The sequence below is a fragment of the Alligator sinensis genome, unplaced genomic scaffold (genome assembly GCF_000455745.1).
Source record: "Alligator sinensis unplaced genomic scaffold, ASM45574v1 scaffold974_2, whole genome shotgun sequence".
Classification (NCBI taxonomy): domain Eukaryota; kingdom Metazoa; phylum Chordata; order Crocodylia; family Alligatoridae; genus Alligator; species Alligator sinensis.
Genome location: NW_005842369.1, coordinates 777,649 through 800,156, shown reverse-complemented (window position 1 = coordinate 800,156; position 22,508 = coordinate 777,649). Strand labels below are relative to the sequence as shown.

Sequence of the window (22,508 nt, the reverse complement as noted above, 5' to 3'; positions counted from 1 at the left end):
GCCCCCCCCCGCCGGAGCGCAGCCCTTGGTGCGGGAGCCGGCGGCAGCATGAACCCCAGCGCGCCCAGCTACCCCATGGCCTCGCTCTACGTGGGGGACCTGCACCCCGACGTCACCGAGGCCATGCTGTACGAGAAGTTCAGCCCCGCCGGGCCCATCCTGTCCATCCGCGTCTGCCGGGACATGATCACCCGCCGCTCCCTGGGCTACGCCTACGTCAACTTCCAGCAGCCCGCCGACGGTGAGCGCCGGGCGGGAGCCATGTTCCCCTCCCCCGCCACGGCTCCGGCCTGCTGCAGGGCCCGGCCGGGGCTGGGTTTCTGGGCCGGCCCCACGCGGCCTGGGGCTGCTGCGCCTCGTGGCGCGGGGGGTGGGGGGGGAAGGCGCTTCCTCATGCGCTCGCCGGGAATCGAAAGCGAGAGGTCGAGGCCGGACTCGGCCCCAACGGGGTCCCCGCACTGGGCTCGCGGGAAGACGCCACTGCTGTGAGCAGCCTGGGGGGTGCGGGGAGGAAGGAGGCCTGGAGAGCGCCACCCTTGGAAGTCCGGGCATCACCAGCTCCCAAGCCTGTTAGGCAGGACCTTCCTGCTGCGGTGATTTAGGTACCGGGTTTGTGCCTCATCTCCGGGGCAGCATTGTGACACTGTGCTTAGTCCTCCTGGTGAATTGCTCAATAATGGGCTCTTACAGCATCCACAAAAGTTCGTGTCATTGCATTGTGGTCAGGTTATGTCGCATCAGGAACTAATTTTTTCCCCATGGGTTTGTAAGTGACCTGTAAATAGGAGTTGCGGCGGAAATATGCCAGGCAGGATTTTCTTTCAGAGGACGTGGTGTCTGGACGACTCCCTTTTAAGTTTCAAATCTCCTGTGCAAACTTCAGAGCTCAGCTAAAGCGGGGTTTGGGAAACAGCTGATCTGGGAAAGGGCTAACCATCTGTGGTTATGTTTTGGGAAAAAATTAAGAATGGAGACACTTGGCTCCAAATTCTGACACTTGGATTAGCTGAATTTCAGTATAAGCTTTTATGCTGAAATTAAGCTAGAATTTACGCTTGTTTTACTGTCTGCACAGTACAGATCAGAGTTCTTTTGGCTGTATTGGCATTTATAGGTATGTAATAAAATTCACCAGCAACTACATTTACTAGATCGTAGCTACAGCCCTTTTAGTCTCTTCTCAATTTTCTCCTACATCAGGGAGCTTTTAATTTTATTTAACTAGTACACAGAATGTGAGGGCTTAAATGTTAAGCTTCTAACAAATGCAAGACTTTCGGGACCACCTCTTCTTTTAAAAGAGGCTACACTGAGGGTAGATATGCACCTAACATTAAGATTATTGAATTTTCATGAACTCAAGCTCACTTCATTGAGAGTTACACTGTAGTCAAATCTTAGAAGGAAAAAAAAAAAGGTGTTGAGTCAAAATAATTCTTGGTGTATTGGACAATATCACAAATTAGTAAGGTCTTATGAATGGTCCTGTTCTTTTACATAAATAAGTTTATTTCAACTGCCCTTTATTTAGCTTGTAACTGCTTCTGGTAACTTCTCTTTGCTTCACAGGTCCATTTCTTCAGATGACTGTTTTTATTTACATTAAATGGAGTTAAGGACAAGTCATTATTTTCCTTGGTCTTTCTAGGCTGTATCTGCTTGTTTTTCCAGACCTGAGGAAGGGCACTTTTTTACCTGAAAGCTTATCTAAGTTCTTTCCCAACTAAAAGAAAATTGTTAGTCCAAAAAAAGATAGTTCCAAACAAACCGTGCTTCTGATAATAATATTGGGGCAGAAGTTGGACGTGTTTCAAACACCACTCTTCTCTGATCTAGAACTGAAATAGTGGCCTAGTATTTTAAAGTGGATGATCCTATCACTTTTGGGACAGGATTGTGGTGGATATTTAACTGGGGAGTGTAGCTAACACTCCAGTTTCAGTTGGATGTTTTCTTAATGCAAAGCTGTTTGTTCTTGTCAACAGCTGCCCTTTTGACATTTTAGAGGTGGATAACCTATATTGTATTGTTTTAAGAATTGGAATTACTTTGAGGCTTTTGGGGGATATGAAGTCCCTGCATATTTACTGTATTTAGTTTTTGTTTAGTAGTGCAATTATGTTGGTTAAAAACACCTTCCAGCCAGAACAGTGAAAAAAAATTAAAAATATATTAAATGCACAAATGACAGTTCTAATCTTTCTCTACTGTTCTATTCCCCCATCAGTAGAGTGCTTAAAATATCCTTAAACCGTATCTGGTAACTTTAAAATAAAAATTCAATGTATTTGCAAATACTGCCAAAAGTGATATTTGTAGAAGAATTTTGTAGATAATAACTCCGTTTACAGACCTAAAATTGAGGCACAGATGCCATTCTTGACTCCTACTTCAGTATTAGTTTTTATTTATTTATTTATTTATTTTAATTCCGAGTGGCAGGCCTTTCTCATTTTAACTTAACTACATTTTAAAATCTTGTCATATTTGTTTCATTAACAGCTAGTGATTAGTCAGGGTTTTTAGAATGGTATTCTTTAAAGTCTAGTTTCATGCATAGAGCACCTACAAACCAGAAATCTCAGAGCTCTTTCTAAACACTAATTAAGCTTGATGACAGCTTCCTAAAGTATGCAAGTATTTCCACACCTTGCCTGATGATTGAGTCAGTGTTGTCAAGGATGACAAACCAGGTTGTCTTGTTGTCTGATCAGTATAAATTAAACAATTTTGAACAAATACAGGTGGTTTTGTTGTCAGGTTTTTTTGCCAAGGAGATTTATAGATTGATTATGTTCCACAGAAGTTTTTCATATAAGTAGACACTTCTGTATATACATCCTTCAACTTTCTTTTTACCTTTAGGAAAAAAAAGAGGGGGGGGTGTATTTCATGTTACCTGTATGTATAATACAGTACAGTCAGTTATGAAGTTGACTGTCCAGCTCACTTGCAACTAAAATGGGAACTGGTGACTCATTCAATAGAAGCTTAAGCAGAATCAGCAAATGTATAACATGGGTAAACTTAGTAGGTGTGGCCATTTGGTAATAAGTTAACTACTGAATGTTATTGTCTCGAAAACAAAGGTGCAGTCCTTTATGGAAAACAAGTTAAAATGATGTATTCAAGGCTGTCAGTTTTGCTAGCTGCATTTAAGATGCAAAGCAAGGTGGGTCACTGATTGATACCTAGTTTGATTGTAGTGTTTTTGGTTTCCATTTAAACCAAGTGGTTTCACAGGTGAAAAAAGTGTTAAACGTTCATTGGTTTATTTTTTTTAATTGCAATTAATTTAAACTGTGCATCAAAAATGTCTGAAGGGGAGAGGGCTTGAGATTCTAGTGTTGGCTCTGCAGACCAGGTGTATGATGGGCAAAAGCACTTGTATTTTACGTGCAAGGAATTTGCACCATTTTAACTTCAATGAATGCTGTTATCTTGAGGTATGTAGCATGCTTGTAAAGGCCAGTGTGGACACTTCCTAGGAGGAATGGGTCAGGGGTTGTTTTGGTATGTTTGGGGAATTGAGGCATAAAAAATGCTGAAGAAAAGAAGAAAACAAATCTCATGTCTGCTCCTTGGAGTCGTGAAATTATTTTTGGTTTGCTACAATTACTAAGCAGTTTTAGATTTCATAGATGTTAGGGCTGGAAGGGACCTTGAAGAGCATCAAGTCCAGCCCTCTGCCTCAGGGGCAGGAAGTCAGCTAGGGTCAAAGGATTCCAGCAAGATAAGCATCCAAACTAATTTATCCAAATTTTAATTTCCTTTGGTTTATGGTAGCTATTTAAACACTGATCCAGTAAGAACTATATTGATTCCTGTCACTATTTTCATTTGGCCATCAATTATTGGATGGTAACATTGGACTTTTAGACTCTTGGGGGAGGCCACTGACTGAATTTGTCTATTCTCCTCAACCCTTTTATAGTAAGTGCAATGTGCACACACAATTGGTGTATATGAAAGGAAAATAATACTAGTTATTTCTAGGGTACAATACATTTTCTGTATAAAGACACCTCAAGGTTCACATGAAATCTGAAAACAGAATAGAAAGAAGGATAAGAGCCAGGGTATAAACATTTTATTTATATCGTGGTAACCTGACCACTGGCACCTTTGTCCACCATGTAGCCCAGAGGCATCAGTGGCCTGCCCCTTCTGTGAGAAGGAGGTGAAGAAAACTCACATACCTCCCTTGACTGCCCTGGCTGCAGCCACTTGCCGCCTTCCCCCGTTATCTTTGGTGCATGGGACGTGGATTTCTCCTGCATGTAAGCTTTCTCTGTCCTCTACCAAACAGCTGAGGAAAGTGTCATCAGCCTGGTCAGGTTCTTTGTGCTGGGCCATGCCAAAATGGTGACCCTGAAGGGCTTTTTTTGACAGTGCCTTTCACCTCTTGAACTTCATATCTAGGCACATGTCTTTCTTCAGTTTGACCACTTCACGTTACAACAGAGCATAGTCTACTTTGGATCACGTAGTCATTGAGGGGTCTTGCTTCCTGGTGGAAAATGGCCAGCTAAGTGTGACTCTTGAAGGGCATATAGGGAGGAAGTCTTAATCTCTAGCTGTAATGGTAGTTTGTTTAATAATGAATGTTTTCATGCCCAGGCCCTTTGTGGGGTGGATATCTACTTTCTCCCTTTCATTTTATTACAAAATTGTTAAAAACAAAGTTTTTAAGGTCAGAAAAATCTTAACTACTTGGCTAAAGTCAGCAGTATAAAAATGCTCAGGATATTAGCAGTATTCATTTTGTTAGGTTTTCCAGATGAAACTTATTTTTATTAAGTAGTTGACAATAAATGTGATTTTTTTTTTTTTAATCTAGTTGATTCTTCTTTCTGTTTAAAAAAAAAAAAAAAATGGTCAGCAGGTACAGGGTTTGGTTTTTAAAAAACTGGCCTGTCAGTATGTTCCTGGTTTTCGATTAACATTTTCTCAGTATACCACTTGAGATGATTGAAACTTTTTCTTTTTTTGTTGTGAAAACAAACTGTAACCATTTGGTTATAATATATTGACTAAATTTGGTTCATTAGTAAGTCCTGTTATCTTTGTGCATGACAGTGGCAGTAAAGAATGCTTTGAAAAAATGTTAAGGTGTGTAAGGGTTCATAGGTTAAAAGGAGAAGCTTGATGTGACTTTGGTGCTGGAAGCAAACAGTAGTTTAGGACTGAGAAATAACTTGGTATAGTTATGCATTTGTATCAAAAGCTCTTCATCTTTGCTTTTGCTTTTGTCATGTTCTGTTCTGCATGTAAATAGCGTAATTTATGGTGTCCTCTAGGTGTGGTTTCAGACATTTAACAGTGTTTAATCTGCCTCTCCAGACACATATAGACATGGATGTGAAACTAGTCCAGAAGACCATAAGTCTATATCCACCGTAACTCGGAACCTTGCCTATTCCTTGCTTAAACACATTCTCCGTGACTTGCTACCTATATGCCTGTTATGTCTTGCCATGTTACTACTGTGGAGTGTTATGCTATGGAAACTGAAGAACATTTCTTGTGTGTCTGTTTTTAAGTAGAGATTTTTCTAGAAATCAAATTCCAAGTTTTCTTTGAAAAAAGCTAGTCATGAAGTTCTGAATAGACTAGTTTTTAACCACCCTTGTAAAATAGTGCATTTCATTTGCCACTTAATGCAGCTCAGATGTTTTCCAGAAACTATAGGAACAGTTTATGCTTGGAATTGTAGAAGACACAAACTTTTCAGTCAAAACCAATATTTTAGAAGCACAAAAATCTGTGCTAATAAATTAAAGCTTTGCAACATGCAAAATCTGTTGCTAAGTTACTGCAATACTAGAAGTAGTGTTACTTTTACATTCTCACTACTCAGTCCCCTGCAAGGCCATTACAAGTACCTATTTTGTCACTCAGAGGGTGCATGAAACTGCTGCAGAAACAAAACTGTCTTGGCCTGCACTGGACAGTTTTTCAATATAGGGATATGATATAAATGTTTTGGTTTTGGTGATACTTTACACAAGGGCTTTTGCCAGTAGAAGACATTATAGTAGCATATAAGTGCTTCAGTTAGACAAGTTGTTTTGTTCAGGCAAATGGCATAATCTTATCCCAGCAAAGGTTTTGTTTTTGTCTTTGTTTTGATTTATATAAACTGTATCTACGTTAGGGTTTGCTGGCATAGCTATAGTGCAGGGGTGGGCACCCCCAGCACACATGCCAGAGCATGGCATGTGAAGCTGTTTTGCTCAGCACACTGCAGCTGGGCTGGGTGCAAGGAAGCCAGGAGGCTGCAAATAGCTGCATCAGGGTCTAGAACCCAGCACCGGCTATGTCGCAGCATCAGCTGCACATGTATCTTGGGTGTGTGTGCAGCCAGCGCCAGGGATCCAGAGCCCCCAGCCGGGCTCTGGCAGCAGTGGGTGCACATGTGCCTTGGGCGGGAAAGGGGCCGGGGCAGTGCAACACCCCCCTGCCCCCATTCTACTGGATGCGTGTATGCACCCACTGCCAACGACAAGTATCAGGGCTCTTGCATCTCCCCCACCATCTGCCCCTGGTGCACCAAGCCAAGGGCATGGATCACAGTCGCAGTGTTCTTGGCACTCTGGCCAAAAACATTGCCAACTTCTACTACAGTGGCCAAACCTTCTCTAGCATAGACTTGACCATACGTGTCACCCATTGATATATTCTTTCTTCCATATTCTGAATATGATTGTTCCTGGAGCAGAGAGAGTTCTGCCATTCAACCAGCCAATTTGTATGTCTTCTCTGGCAAAATGGAGTTAAAATAGAGGAAACTTAAAATTTAATTTTAATATCCATACTTTTTTTGTTGTTGCAATATTTAAGTTATATTTTAGTGGTGGGTGAGAATGGGATAAATTTCTACTGGATTAAATTATAGAAAGGATTAATAAACTTTTAAAGTAGGATTATTATGTCTATTAAGATAATAACTTAGCACTTCTCACTAACATTAGTATGTCTTTTTCCAGCTGAACGAGCTTTGGATACCATGAACTTTGATGTCATTAAGGGCAAGCCAGTGCGCATTATGTGGTCTCAGCGTGATCCATCTTTGCGCAAAAGTGGTGTTGGAAACATTTTCATCAAAAACTTGGATAAATCCATTGATAATAAAGCTTTGTATGATACATTTTCTGCTTTTGGAAACATCCTCTCTTGTAAGGTAAGTGGCAAATCAATGGTGTGCACAATGATGTGATGTCAGAAACAGCAAAACCACAGTTGAGCTATTTCACAAGCATTACAACAGACTCTCTTCTTTAATAGGTGGTTTGTGATGAAAATGGATCTAAGGGCTATGGATTTGTACATTTTGAGACACAAGAAGCTGCTGAAAGAGCTATTGAAAAAATGAATGGTATGCTGCTTAACGACCGCAAAGTGTAAGTACATAAATAGATATTTGAGGCTTCTTGACAGACTGAAATTCAGTCTGCATTGGGACCGTGATGTACACCTAGAAAAGGCAAATAATTCAAAATATGTTGCTTATTTTAAAGGGATTAATTAAAAAATGTATTGATATAGTACTTTAAGATGTTGATTACATATACTGATGGCAAGAAGAATATGAAAAATGTGGATAAAATGGAATCTTAACAAGAAAATCAGCTTTAGTTTTGTGTTTTGAGATGATATTGTAGCTAGGGTATTGAGAATTGGGATGTAAACAGTGTTCCTTGCTTCCTTTTGTTTATGATATATTCAGTTTTATTTGTTTTTATTTATATGCTGCAAATAATTATTTTCCACTTAGGGTGCTTTTAAACTGTTGCTGGTATATATTGGATAAACATTTTAAATCCACCAGACACTTGTGCTTGCATCAGTGAAGAACAGTTTAAACTATTGGAATCTGCATTCAAGATGTAGGAAAAGTTCTCATTTGACCCTTGGGTTCTTGCTTCCTAGGCTAATGGAAACTGAATGGTATTGCAAATGATGCTTAAACGTTAGGGTGTTCTTACCAGTTTACTTCTAAAAACCAACGTGTCCAACAAGCATGACTGTAATAATCTTTGGGTTAGAGAAGAGGAGCGGTGTCTTGGAAAAATATGGATAATAGAAAATCAGCATCGACAGTACTCTCCTGGGCAGCTTTTCTTTTCCTGTTAACATCTAAATTTTTTGCATAGAAGAAGAGGAGTGTAGCACCGAGGGAGGCTCTATCCTATAGAGGCATGTATCTCTCTCTCTGTAGAAAAGGCTATGTACGACTTCTCAAATAGTTTTGTACTATGGTTTTTTTTTTTTAATTGAACCATTTAATAGATAGATATGCTGTGGTGGTTTTTTCTTAATAGCAGTTCCTTCTCTACTACACTTTAACTAGCCTAACAGTTCCGCTAGTAATTATTAGCTTGAACGCCTTTAATTTTAACTTGGTTTAGTCCACCATAAAAACTGTTTTCTTCAAAATTCTGTTTTAAGCTGCAGCTTTTAAAGTGGATTAAACAGTTGATCTTACAGTGTAGATTGTTGCAGTACTTTGCATCATCAATATTAATATCCAGATATAACTACACATGAGGTCAAGTCATCAACCTTTACCAAAATATGTGGAGTCACTTTACACATCTGTGTTGTATCCACTGGGACAGCTTTGCAGGTTACTCAGCTTTAAACAAAATCGGATAGCTAAAATTTAGTAGAGTCACAAATACAGCTTTGTGAGTAGTTACCAAACCAAAATGGTTCCTTGGGGTAGAGAAGGCTCTCCTGAAAGAGCACATTCCTCCCTTGACAGTAATGACTGACTGTATTGTGGTATTGGCTGTTGACGTGTAAAAACAAACCCTGTCCTGGCAGCTTTTGTTTATGAGTGGTAGGATGGACTTTTAGAGAAACGATATGGAAACAATGTTTTAAGGCTACAGACCATGTCAGTACAGCACAAAATGCTGAAGTTAGACTGTTGTAACAGTCATCCAAGACTTTCCCAGTTGATTACTTGTGAGGAAAAGTTAAACTTGACCAACAAAAAATTAAAACCTCATCAAGCTGCTAGCAGGGTTGTTTATCATAGTAACTGTGATAAATAGATCAAGATAGCCAGGGACAGAGTAATTGTTTTTCTAATAAAGTTATATCTTTCATCTGGGAGTTTCTTGCTTATTATTGTGTATTGAGAAGGACTGCACTTAAGAAAAAATCATAATCAAATATTTCTCTGGCACAGTTTTGGTTTATATGATAGAGGTAAAATCTTGAATACACAAAGATTTCTTTTACATAAAGATTTATTTGTTTTCCTGAAACTAGATTTGTTGGAAGGTTTAAATCTCGTAAAGAACGTGAGGCAGAACTTGGAGCTAGAGCTAAGGAATTTACTAATGTTTACATCAAAAATTTTGGAGAAGACATGGATGACGAAAGACTTAAGGAACTCTTTGGCAAGTTTGGTAATGTCTTAAAACTTTCATGATAAATTTTATATATAGGCAGTCTTGATGGATTTTTTGCATTTCCCTTGTTTGCATGGCATATCTATGAGTTCTTCTCAAGTTGTTTGCCTGCTGAATTAAATATGGAAATGTGTAAAACTTTATCAGCAATATCAGTGACAAATGTCAAGTTCTATCTTTATTACCAATGCTACTTACTTATGGTTTCAGATCTGTATCGGTGCTCTATTGCTTAGTAATTCATATGGTGTATTGCTTTTAGTGAGCAATGTTAAAACCTTAAATATACCAAATGCACTCTATTAACCTATATTCTATTATGCTGTATTATTAAACTACAACTACTAATTACAGAAGAAAACATCTGGCAATCCTTATAAGGGACAGAGCCAAGTATCCAAAACTTGAAATTCTAGTTCTGTTTTATATGGATCACTATGTGCTATTAATGCTATATGTCATACAGGAGGAACAACGCCTTCAGACAGTAGTTCATAGTGCATACGCATGTTGTCACTTTGAAAAGGTGAACTACAGGCTTTGGAAGACATTGTACTATAGTGGGCACAGACTCTCCTGCTTATTTCTCCTAAGTGTGACACCTGTTGTCCTAGCCCCTCTCACCCTACCTTTGTTCCAGTTCTCTTTCTTTTCTATTCACAGTTCTCCATTTACTACAGATTGTGTACCACCCTGTCTTTCTGACTACCAGTATACCTCATTGCTCTGTCAGTTGCCATTTCCTTGCTCTTCCTTCCAGTCTTAGCTTGACTCCTGCTCTTTCTGGTCTAAATTGGTTACATATTATAGCTCTTGTTCCCTTTACATTTGAATTAGCCACTACCTTTTCCACATTTGCTGGAGTCCAGCAGGAGTGTTTTAGAGACCTGAGAGCCAGGAAATAGTCTCTCAGTTGCCTGAACATGGACAAGGCATAGCAGCCTACAACTGACTTTACAAGCACCTGCTTGGCCCTAGGCTGGAGCATGTGTATTGTAGGTGAACGCTTTCAGAAATTTGATTTCTGAGATGTGTTAGGGAGCCTGTGTGAACGTTTTTTTTTTTTTTCCCTTCAGGCCTGTATCTTTAAACAGATTTGGATGTATTTTGTAAGCCTGGTGGGGGGAGGAGATGCATCCTTCACACAAACTGTGACTTTGCAACATCTCGAATCCTTGCTGCAAAGAATGGGGCTCTAGAGAGTTTCACTGGAAAGCTTGCCAGAAGTTTTTAATGTGGCCAAGACAGTGTATTTTATTTTAACCTCATTCTCTCAAATGGTTGACCCATTTTAGCTGAATGGGTCAAAATGAGGCAGCAACTTAGTGAGGAAAATTTCAGTTTTTGACTTTCAGTTGCTTTGATGGGAAGGATCAGGCAGCCATGATGGGGTGTTACTAAATCAGTTTCTGGTACAAATATATTGTGGAAATAAAGTAAAACACCATTTAAGTTAGTAAATTCTTAGAGTATTATCAGTTAAATTCTTTATAAAATATTTTTTCATGTTAAATTTAACTGCCATCTTCAGTCAAGTAAAGATTGGTTTCAGTATTAAGTCATTTATTTGCAGAAATGCAGAGCTCCAGTCCATTTCCATAGGAAATGGGGCTACTTCAAGTATTACATTTAATGTTAGGCACCTGTATTTGGAAAATTTTAGCCAAGAATCTTTTTTTTTAACTAAACCCAAACCTTTACTGGCCCTTGGGCAGCAATTCTGAGGCAGTAACATGCTGCTGACAAAATTTTGCTGTAATTGTCAGCTTCATTTTAACTGTTCACATTCCTTATAGTTGCAGGAAATTAGTCTTGCATGCAATATGTTGGGTATCAGTAAACCATGAATTAAGGACCCATGCATAGGGATCTCTAAATTGTGTTGGAATGCTTGCCCTCCTCCACCTGATTGGTGGAGGGGCCCTGCAGCCAGGCTGTTTGCCACTGATCACCGGGAATGTGACACCTACAACATATTTAAAACAGCTGCAAATGGTCCAGCCAGCAGGGCTCCTCCGCCAATCAGGTGTAGGGTGAGGGGGCAAGCACTGAAATGTAAACATTAAAAGAACATTCTGGGGGGCACTTCTGCATCATCAGGCATCTCTGTAAATCATCCCAGAAGTTGGTTATAGGTTCTGATCCTGAGAACTGTAGAGATGCTCCAGTATCCTTTAAGGGAGGAACCAGTACATTTAAAAACTACTTGATTTTTGGAATATCACTGATGAAATACATGCTATATTTGAATGCAAGCTAATAAAAAAAAAAAAAAAGTAAATTCTTTGGGAACAAGCTATTTTTCTTTATAATAATAAATATCTAAGAAACCTGTATTCTAAAAGTAAAAATAATTTAGTTAAAATAGCTTTTTATGGAAAATATAGAACTTCAACTGGAGAGTGTATTTTGTAACATCCCATGGTATTAACTAGGAAATAATGCTACTACTGGAGTTTTCATAATAATGACTTCTTTCAGGTAGCACTAAGACTTCCAAACAGAAGACTAAATCTATGTACAGAATAAATATTGTGCGCTTTTTGGGTTTTTTTCAGGGCCTGCCTTAAGTGTGAAAGTTATGACCGATGAGAGTGGAAAATCCAAAGGCTTTGGCTTTGTTAGTTTTGAAAGACATGAAGATGCCCAGAAAGTAAGTTTGAGCAGGGGCTTTTTTTTTTCCTTTTAATATATCATTTTGGGAGGCAGATAATTTTTTGAGTCTTGGATATTAATAGTTTTGCATTCTGTGGAGATTTCCATATTCAACAAGGATTATGTTTGAGCTTCATACAAAAGCATGTTGGGAATCAGCAGATATAGTGCATCTTCATGTAGCATTCTTTTTCTCACTTGGAATAATGGTCTGAAGTCAAGTGCACACTTCTACATGGGAAAGTTCAAGAAGATTGCTAAAATAGCTGATTCTGCCAGTTCAGCTGATCTTGAACTGACACACTGGCCATAAATGTAGCAGATATATCAGTATACTTAAGAGCCATATGGAGCTCTGACAGGTGGGCAGAGAAAAGCATTGTGCTTTGAAGATAATTTAGAATGGTAGTTTCTCAAGAAAAACATCTCCTGGTATATACACAGTCTTATTTGATTGTTTTAATGACAAAAAAGATTTGTGGTATTTAATTTCTTTTTGCTTTGTAGAACCAGCACAGCTATGACAAGTGACCTCAAAGCTCCATTCTCTGTTCATTTCAGCAGTTCTTTGAACTACAGTTGCAGTTCACAGCTGTACCTAATAAACAGGGCATAATTTGATCTTATGTAGGCTCTATTACTGTTGATGTGCAAGGTGAAAAAAATAATCTCTGATGGACCCCGCAGTGTTGGAAGTTAGACGGGGCCCCATAGATTGTAAATTTGTGTACACTGGATATGAAAATATGACAGCAATACCAACTTTGTAATGTGGCTTTTACTCTGAAGAGTAACTTTGTAACCTTGCCCTTTACATGAGTATTTGTCTGAGAGGGCAGCATGCTTCACAGTTTCCATTTTTGGCCTGGGTGATTTTGATGCATTGGTTTAGTGGCAATAAGTGCCTTGCATTAAGAAGACAAACTAAGCAGAAAAGAACAAATCAAAACAACAAACAAAATGTGCTTTCCCTCAGTTGTCACCAATAAAAAACATATAGCCAATAGATTAGAATAAATCTTCGCTTTTTAAGCCTAGAACGTTTTGATTTCTATGTAGTCCTAGTTCAGTTATTTGTCTGCTGCTGTTTTAGGTGTAAACGCTTGTGGAATGTGGTTCTTTCATATATAGTGTATCTGCATAATAGGCAAGAGATTTCAGGATATTGGGTAAATGAGTATAAAATAGCTCTAACTTGTGAAAGTGTAATCCAGTAAATTTGTTTTTTTAATTTGTGGAATGTGCCTGTGCTAGAGGCTGCTTGTAAGGGAGACTCAGTAAACTCATTGTTTACAGTTTTGAAAACAATATTTTGTTACCTGCACCTCTGAATGCCCTTGTTTTTTGTGGTTTTACAGTCCGTTTCTCAGACTTCCAAGTAATTTTCTGCTTTGTCTGAGAGAGAGGAGAAATAAGGGGAATGTATTGTACTATGTGCCATCAAATCTACTTGATATCAAATGGGGGGCAAGAGGAGGATTTTTTTCCCAAATTTTCAAACTACGGTAATGCTAGCTGTTGTTTTTGACATGGAAAGATAAGACTTAAGCTGTTGATACTTAAACCCATAATCTCCCTTTAGTTTGCTTTTCTTTGCATGCAGTGATTTTTTTTCAAAAAGGGCTAAAGACATGGCTTCTTCTGGATACCGTTAGTGTTCTTTTGAATATACTACATTTTACAAGAATAGAGTTCTGAATTTCTGTTTCCTTATAATTTTTCTTTAACCCATATGTTGATGATGACTTGAAAGCTGGTTGAAACTATTCATGCTGTATCTCACCTACCACTTTACAATGATATGTTTAATTCACCCAAGGCCCCCCCTTTCCTTGTGACGCCCCTTATGGAGCAACCTCCCAGATCAGGATCTGTCTGCAGATGCCTTTTGGATCAAGGAATGGGAAACATGGGAAGTCACAAACTAGTTTTTTGTGACAAACCCCACTAGTCAACTTCCTGGTTTTTAATTAATGCGGCAAGAGTGGTCTCTAAACAGGTTCAGGACAGGCCAAGCACCTCTGCTGTTGGGGCCTCAGTGCTTAACCCATTGTGGTCTTGTGGAGAGATGCAAACAATGTTGCACATTGAGGAGTGTCCTCTCTACAAACTAAGAAACGGTTTAATAACTTTGAACTCAGTTAATGAGGAGGCTATCGCTTGGCTCCGTGGATTTGCATTTGCTAAATAAATAACCCATATGTTGATCAAAGAACATCTTAGAAAGTTTAATAAAATATGGTTCTGAAAGTTTTGAGGGTGGCTTTGATTCTACCCATATTCGAGCTTTCTTTAGCTTTTTTTGTTGGTGGCTTTATTTATATGCATTTAAACTTTATTCATTAGCAACAGAGAGAGTGTTAGCAACCCTTTGTTTTTAATTTTTGAAGGCTGTGGATGAGATGAATGGGAAAGAACTCAATGGAAAGCAAATCTATGTTGGCCGGGCCCAGAAAAAAGTGGAAAGGCAAACAGAGCTCAAGCGCAAATTTGAGCAAATGAAGCAGGACAGGATCACCAGATATCAGGTTATTTTTAAATTGAATACACAAGCTTATTTTACATAATCTTTTTAACTCAGCTAGTTTGCCTACTTTTAGAATATTTTTTTTTTTTAAGGGAGTAAACCTTTATGTGAAAAATCTTGATGATGGGATTGATGACGAGCGTCTACGAAAAGAATTTTCTCCATTTGGCACAATCACGAGTGCAAAGGTAGAGTAAACTTTGGAACTACTATATTTGTAGCAAGAAAAGTTGGGATGTGTCAACCAAGAGGAGATGGTGGGATTCAGTTCTTCAGCTGGCAAGCGTAAGAAGTGGAGATATGGCTTAACAGCCCATAAATACTGCTATCATTAAATATGAGTATTGGCATTGGTAAAATTAGTTAACATAGTTTTTTTAATGCATTCATATAATTTTCTGGATGTTATGTTATAATAGCAGTTTAAATAGTTTATGGTACATGCACTTCTTTTCAGGGTACTTTAAAAAAGTAATACGGACATAAACCTCTGGTGTATTACATTCATATTTATGAACCTCTGCATGCACTGCCATTTACTTGGTTTTTTGTGCATCATGGATAATAAAACGCACCAATCAACCACAAAAGGTTCAGAAATCAGCCTGTCCAGATATTGACAGGACATTTAATTTTAAAAGAAAATTCCATGTAATGATGTTTTTTTTACTGTTACCATCTAATAAGACTGATTTCACTTGAATTGCTGGAAAACTGGCTTGTTATTAGATGAACCAGCTGGCTGAAAATGAATACATTATTTTTTGCTGTTTTCAGTTTGGGTATGGAAGCTGGCAGAGCCATTATATTCGGCAGTGATGATCAAAATAACTTTTAATTGGGTGTTCCTCCATATAAGGTTGAAGTTGATGATCTGACTTTGTCTTAAAACTAGGTTAGATCAAAAAATTGAAATGGTTTAGTTGCACTAAACTGGGATGGGACGCTATTTCCTTAGCAGAAGGTAGTATTGTCATTGAGTTTATTCTTGCATCTCAGAATTTAAGAAGTACGTTTTAGATGGTCTGTCCTTGCAGATATGCAAAATATTATTTATGTACTTTGAATCTAGGTGATGTCATTACCAAATGATGTTTCCTGCCCCAAGTTTGTTTTAAAACTGCACGTTGTTTTGGCAGGTCATGATGGAAGGTGGCCGCAGCAAAGGGTTTGGGTTTGTATGCTTTTCTTCACCAGAAGAAGCCACCAAAGCTGTCACAGAAATGAATGGCAGAATTGTGGCCACTAAGCCATTATATGTAGCTCTAGCTCAACGTAAAGAGGAACGCCAGGCTCATCTCACCAACCAGTATATGCAGAGAATGGCAAGTGTAAGAGCAGTACCCAATCCTGTAATCAACCCCTACCAACCAGCACCTCCTTCAGGTTATTTCATGGCAGCTATCCCACAGGTATGTATACAAATGTTCTTCACAGTGTGTAGATTCTGCTTAGATTCAGCAGTAAATGTAACTAAATGGAATACATGCAGTGTTGTGTTTAAATGCATAAAAAGTAGTGTTTGGTGCTGGACTAAATGCAGCCTGTGAAGATTTTTAAAAGCAAGCTCAGTGATATATTTTAAAGTGCTTCTGGCTCATACTGAATAAACTTGAGATCAGATTTTTCTGAAACATAAGAAGGTTCGTAGAAAGTACTTGGGTATACAAGAATGAAGCAGATACTTTAATTTATATTTCTTGACAGACCCAGAACCGTGCTGCATACTATCCTACTAGCCAACTTGCTCAACTCAGACCAAGTCCTCGCTGGACTGCTCAGGGTGCCAGACCTCATCGTAAGTAGCTTCCTCTGTTGTTCTTCTGAATAAGGGAGAGTTAATTGGAATACTTTGCTCTAGTGAAGAGTTATCTAGATGGTGCTAATTTGGACATATGTATTGTTCATGACACGTAGTGGGTAGAAAAATTGTACACTAGTTGTAGGTCTTGTTTGTATTTCACTGCATGTTAGTGATAATTTAAGATCCTTCTCTTGTTTATAATAATTTGCAAGCTAAATTGCTGTCATTAAACCCAGCAAAATCTGCTTACCAGTTTTGCCCTAAATTGTCTCAGGATTGAATATCAATTCCCAAAGAAATTAATTTCTCCATTCCTTTACCTGGAATATTGTGGGTAATGGCATAAAATCACTACAAGGGAAAAGAATAACCTTTCCTTGTCACTAAGCTATCTATAATGCAATCAAAATATTAATGTTTTACATACAGCTTTCCAGAACATGCCTGGTGCTATCCGCCCAGCAGCTCCCAGACCACCATTTAGTACCATGAGACCAGCTTCTTCACAAGTTCCACGAGTCATGTCAGCACAACGTGTTGGTGAGTTTCAGGGTGTTTTTTTTTTTTAAGTGTCCATTCCTCTGTAGTACTACACCAGAATCCCTCTTCAGTTAGGTGTATAACTCAGTTGTCACACTTGCAGAGTTTTTGCTAGCACTTGAATAAGCTTTCAAAAGATTGTTTGAAGCTAGCTAATGGTGCTTTTCTCCCTTTTCTGGTTTTCTAATGACCACAATACAGTTATGCTTCAACAATATCCAGGATGGATTAGGTGATTTAGGTGACTTCTGCTCTCTTTGATCCTGTTTCTTTTCTTATGGCTGTAATTCATGTCATACTTTAACTGTGTCTCCCCCTACTAATGAAGAAGTAATGAGTGATTTGTTATCTGCTCTTGTTCTTGAATGTACCCCTGTCAAGACCACACTATTGAGGCTGACCTGTAATATCTAGGAGAGGCTATATATTTCTTTCCACTCTTAACTTATGTTTTCTGTTTCTTTAGTCAATCCTTATGTAGTCTTAATTATTTAATCCCCAAGTTTTTTTACACCATTAATTTATTCTGTGCACTTTCATAATAAGGACCACTTGTTTAAAGAGTTGCATGGACAGCCTTGTCCTCCTGCTTGAATCTGTAATATGCACATGGTAGTTGCTGCAGTAGGTCACCTAGAAAATAATGCGGTAAAAGCTGTGTTATCTGGCACCTCGCAAGTCGGCATGCTCTATTAACCGGCATGCCAGCTTGTAAGGTAAAAGCGAAACTGGAAGTGCCGACCCCTCACGGCCCAGGGCAAAGCAGCCTGCTCACGGCCCAAGGGAGGGGCAGTGATGCGGCAGGAGGGGCAGCAATGCCCTGGACATGGCGGGAGAGGCAGCAGCCCAAACAGGCAAAAACGCCTGTTCAGGCCTCAGTTATATTTTGTTATCTGGCACCCCCCATTTCCCATGGGTGCCGGATAACAGCTTTTGCTGTACTGGGAAAGACTGCGTTCTTAGCTGTTAACACGTTGTTGTGGCCTCACTTTGTGTTCAGCTGTCATCACGTGTACAACATGCATACCTAGCACCAGCAAGTGCAGAATGTGGAAACCAGTGAAGTTGTGGTGGTGGTAGTGAAATAAAATTCAAGTGCGCATTTCTGTAACCAGTATTTTTCATTGTGTATAACAAAAACAAGTTGAAAGCAAAATTATGGTAAAATTAATACTTGACAGGCTTGGTTTTGAACTTGCAGGTGACTTTTACTGCCACACTTTTAACTAAGTTCCTGTGAATTGTAGTAATAGTAAAACCAGTATTCAATACTGTCCCAATTCTGTGCCCATTTAAACAACTTGCATAAAGTGTAAGCTTTATAGAAATGGAATTGTTTAGATATAAAATCATGCCATCTTTCCAGCTAATACATCAACACAGACGATGGGTCCGCGTCCTGCAGCAGCAGCTACTGCAGCCACTCCTGCTGTGCGCACAGTTCCACAGTACAAGTATGCTGCTGGTGTTCGTAACCCTCAGCAACATCTTAACACACAGCCACAGGTTGCTATGCAGCAGGTATGTAGTCTTTTATGGGAGCCAAGTAATATTTTTGCTGTGTCAAGCTTTTCTTCCAAATCTTTATCATAATTAAGGCGTTGCTCTCATCACTGGGTCATTAAAGTCGCAGGTTGCCTTACTGGGCCATATTTTCATGAGTCTAAAATACGTTGGGAACAGCTTGCTATTTATTCTGCTGTTACGTCTTCCTGTTGATGTGGCTTTGCTGGATAAATTGCACCCAATAATCCAGAATTTGCCACCTGATTGTAGCAACCAGGGCTGTAAACTTGAGGTTTAAAATATATTTCAAGCGTACTTGGGGGAAGATATTCTGTGCATGGTGATTTAACCGTCAGCCTGTTTTTCCCTTATATAACTTATGATCCTCAGTGAGTTGACTAAGCACTAATGAGCCTCCAATATCACTCATCTCTCACCAGCATAATGACTTGGACATGGTTTTCCCCTATAATTATGTCAGCTTACCTGTCAAAAATATGACTAGGTTGTTGAGGTATAAAAATTGCACATTTTAAGTTGTAGATAGTTGTGTTAGATTCTTAACATTAAAGTACAGTGGTATACATTCACTTGCAGCCTGCTGTCCATGTGCAAGGTCAGGAACCATTGACTGCTTCCATGTTGGCTTCTGCTCCTCCACAAGAACAAAAGCAGATGTTAGGTATGTATATACTATCTCACCTGGCTGCCCTATAGTAGAAATTAAATATCCTTTCGCTCTTCTAAAACTGTGCACTTCTGATCAGTTGCAAAAGTGTTTTGAAATTACATAAGAAAATGTAGCATGACTAATCATTAAAACAAAGGAATTATTTGCTGTCTTTCACCTTGTGGCGGTTGACTAGCAACCCTCAGTTTATCTTCCAACAGGAGCAGCTACAGGAGGGTACCTTGTTGCCTGGAAAAGTGGTATTGATTAGCAAGAGCGAGACAAAGGAGGTTAAGATAAGACAGTTGACAACATTTATACCCAAGCCATAATTTTATTTCGGTGTATTTCACTATGCTAAAGGACTGAGGCCAATGTAATTTAAGGTGTCAGAAGGCCACTCTTTTCCTGAAAACACTCTTTTGAGTCCTTGACTTCACTTTATGTAAGCTTAGTTGCTGATTGCATCAACAGCTACTTGGTTTTTATACAGTTGTGTTTAGAAAGGTTTGTTTGGAGGTTTTTTCAGTATATTGAGTGTTCGAGAACATTTGGAAACGTAATGCTTTTGAAGAATTTATTCAAATCTTCAGAGATAGTGTAACAAATTTTAGAGCTGTGTTTAGTGCTGGGATAGACTAATATTTATGGTCAACTGCAAAGTTTTAATATTTTCTAGGTGAACGGCTGTTTCCACTTATTCAATCCATGCACCCTACTCTGGCGGGTAAAATCACCGGCATGTTGTTGGAGATTGACAACTCTGAGCTCCTCCATATGCTCGAGTCTCCTGAGTCTCTTCGTTCGAAGGTAAGTTGACATTTTGCGTTTGTGTGCGATTTAGCTGCTGTCTCGTCTGACTTGGATGTGACAAACCTACAGCCCACAAAGTTGTTCCCTGTAGGTCAGGAAATTTGAGGGGCAGGGCCCGCTACAAAACCTCATAGGGTTTGTACAAAGCCCCTGGCAGCAGGGTGATGAGCAAAAGTATTTGCCAACACAGCCCTACTCACCCTTGTCTCCATTTACCCTGTGGCAGCTTGGCCCACTGCATGCATGGATGCTGCTGCTGGCTCCACCCATTGGAAACCTAGCAGTTCAGATATGGCCTACGGGGGCAGGTTGAGATTGACACCCCTGGTGTAAATGTATTGAAATGATTAAAGCATGGTCTTTGACTAATGACTGTTTGATTCTATCAGGTTGATGAAGCTGTAGCTGTACTACAAGCCCACCAAGCTAAAGAGGCTGCTCAGAAAGCAGTTAACAACCCTGCTGGGGTTCCAAGTGTTTAATATGTGAGTTCCTTGCAAAATAAATTCTTGTAACTTTTTGTCAAATGTAGTAGCAACAAGGATGCATAATTTGGTAATATTCCTAGAAAGTTTGCCCTCACTTAAATTGGGTGAATTTAGTTAAACATGAGCCAGCAGTGTAATAAAGCCAGTCGCAACTTATCATGCATTAGCAGATGCATGACCAACAGATTGAGGGAGGTGATGCTCCCCCTCTGTGCGGCACTGGTCAGGCCGCAGTTGGAGTACTGTGTCCAGTTCTGGGCGCCGCACTTCAAGAAGGATGTGGAGAATCTGGAGAGGGTCCAGAGGAGGGCCACTTGTATGATTAGTGGCCTCTGTACAAGACTCTACGAGGGGAGGTTGAAGGATCTGGATCTCTTCAGCCTTCACAAGAGACAGCTGAGGGGAGCCCTTGTAGCAGCCTATAAATTTATTAAGGGAGGACAACAGAGAGTTGGAGATGCACTATTTACCAGGGCACCCCTTGGAGTAAGTAGGAGTAATGTGTACAAACTAGTGGAGAGTAGATTCAGGTTAGACATTAGGAAGAAATTTTTCACAGTGGCCAGAATCTGGAATGGGCTGCCAAGAGAGGTGGTACTATCACCTAACTTGGAGGTCGTCAAGAGGAGGCTAGATAGGCACCTGGGTAGGGTCGTCTGATCTTGGTCTTTTTCCTGTCGGGGGCAGGAGATCGGACACAGTGATCCTTCGGGGTCCCTTCCGACTCTACAGTCTATGAATCTATGACTTGGAGCTCTGCTGGAAATGTTTGCACCGTTGGTCTTTTTTCATTATTACTAGTTAGTCCAACTTGGTACTCAGTTATTGCTGTCATTTAGATATCAGTTTTTCTTCTGTGACTATGAATGGCATAGTACTTCTGCCAACACTGCAGCTTACAGCCTGAACTGGCTATGTTGATTTGTATAGCCCTACAATATTTTAAGTACTTTGTATTCGGGAATTGTTAGTAAGCTTTCTCCATTGCTGTGATTTCCTGGTTATAATGGTCTCAGGAGACTGTGGCCTGCTGTATAAAATAGGAAGGAGTTGGAATCAAACTGGTTATGGTGGTACAATTCAGTGCCTAGAAGCCTTCAGGATATTAACTGATGCCATAGAAGGGATATAAAAAAATGCAAGTTACGTTTTCACATTTAAAAGCTAGTAATATTGTTTTTATTTGCAGAAAGATCTGGGACTACAAACTAGAACTTCGCTTCACTGAAGAAAAAATAATCTAAACATGGAAAAACTATTAAATATTGAGAAAAAACATTGCAAAATATAAAATAAATAAAAAAAAGAAAGGAAACTTGGAAGCTTATGTACAGAGCAAATGCCAGGACTAGCAAAACTAATGCTAGTCCTAGATTACCTATTGATTTAAAATTTAAAAAAAATAGTAAAATAAAAAATACAAATTAATGTTTTATAAACCCGGGGGAAAAGAATTTTCAGCACAGTACAAAATTTAAAGCATTCCTTTCTTTAATTTTGTAATTCTTTACTGTGGAAAAGCTCAGAATATCACCACTGTTTTAGTTGACAGTGGAATTGATAGCTGAGCAAAGAAACGTAATTTGGATTATAAAATTCTTGCTTTAATAAAAATTCCTTAAACACTGACTTACTTTTCATAATTTCTTTCTTCTTTAATGTTGGTGTGCTTCACACTAGTGGTATAATTCTAGAAGTGGATATCTACTCTCTGTGCAGTTTCTGGCTAAGATTAACCTGTATTTGGTCATCTTTCTCCGATATATAAACTTCAGTGTTAACAAACGTGAAATGAGCAGTTGGATCTACTCTTTCTTAGTTTTAAATTCTTAATAGTGTGACTTTTGTGGCTTCATGCTCACTTTACTATAAATAAATCAGATCAAGTTGCCCATATTTTTAGATGGCTTAAGGTGCAGTAGAGAAAAATGTATACCCATTCCCAGAGTAGAAGGAAATATGATTTCTGCAGAACCCATTTTCCAGGTTTTAAGACAGCTGACTTTTCTGAATTCCGATGACTGTTGCTGCAGCAGTTATTTACATGAGGTTAAAACAAAGGGACTCAAAGTACTTTCAG

At 39.1% G+C, this 22,508-nt stretch overlaps 1 protein-coding gene across 2 annotated transcripts; it reads left to right on the top strand.

Annotated features, from left to right (window-relative positions):
• Positions 1–6: 6 nt before the first annotated feature.
• Positions 7–22,057, top strand: PABPC1 (poly(A) binding protein cytoplasmic 1). Of its 2 annotated transcripts, none has more exons than XM_006029275.2 (15): positions 7–241; positions 6,990–7,183; positions 7,288–7,403; positions 9,283–9,413; positions 11,984–12,078; positions 14,471–14,608; positions 14,700–14,795; positions 15,747–16,019; positions 16,315–16,405; positions 16,841–16,951; positions 18,318–18,472; positions 19,055–19,139; positions 19,807–19,937; positions 20,330–20,425; positions 21,618–22,057. In XM_006029275.2, the coding sequence occupies exons 1-14, from the start codon at positions 49–51 to the stop codon at positions 20,420–20,422; spliced, it is 1,902 nt and encodes a 633-aa protein (XP_006029337.1). In that variant the 5' UTR covers positions 7–48; the 3' UTR covers positions 20,423–20,425; positions 21,618–22,057. The 2 variants fall into 2 exon arrangements, with proteins under 2 accessions (XP_006029337.1, XP_006029338.1); XM_006029276.2 differs by having other exon boundaries at positions 9,283–9,422.
• The last annotated feature ends 451 nt before the right edge of the window (positions 22,058–22,508 follow it).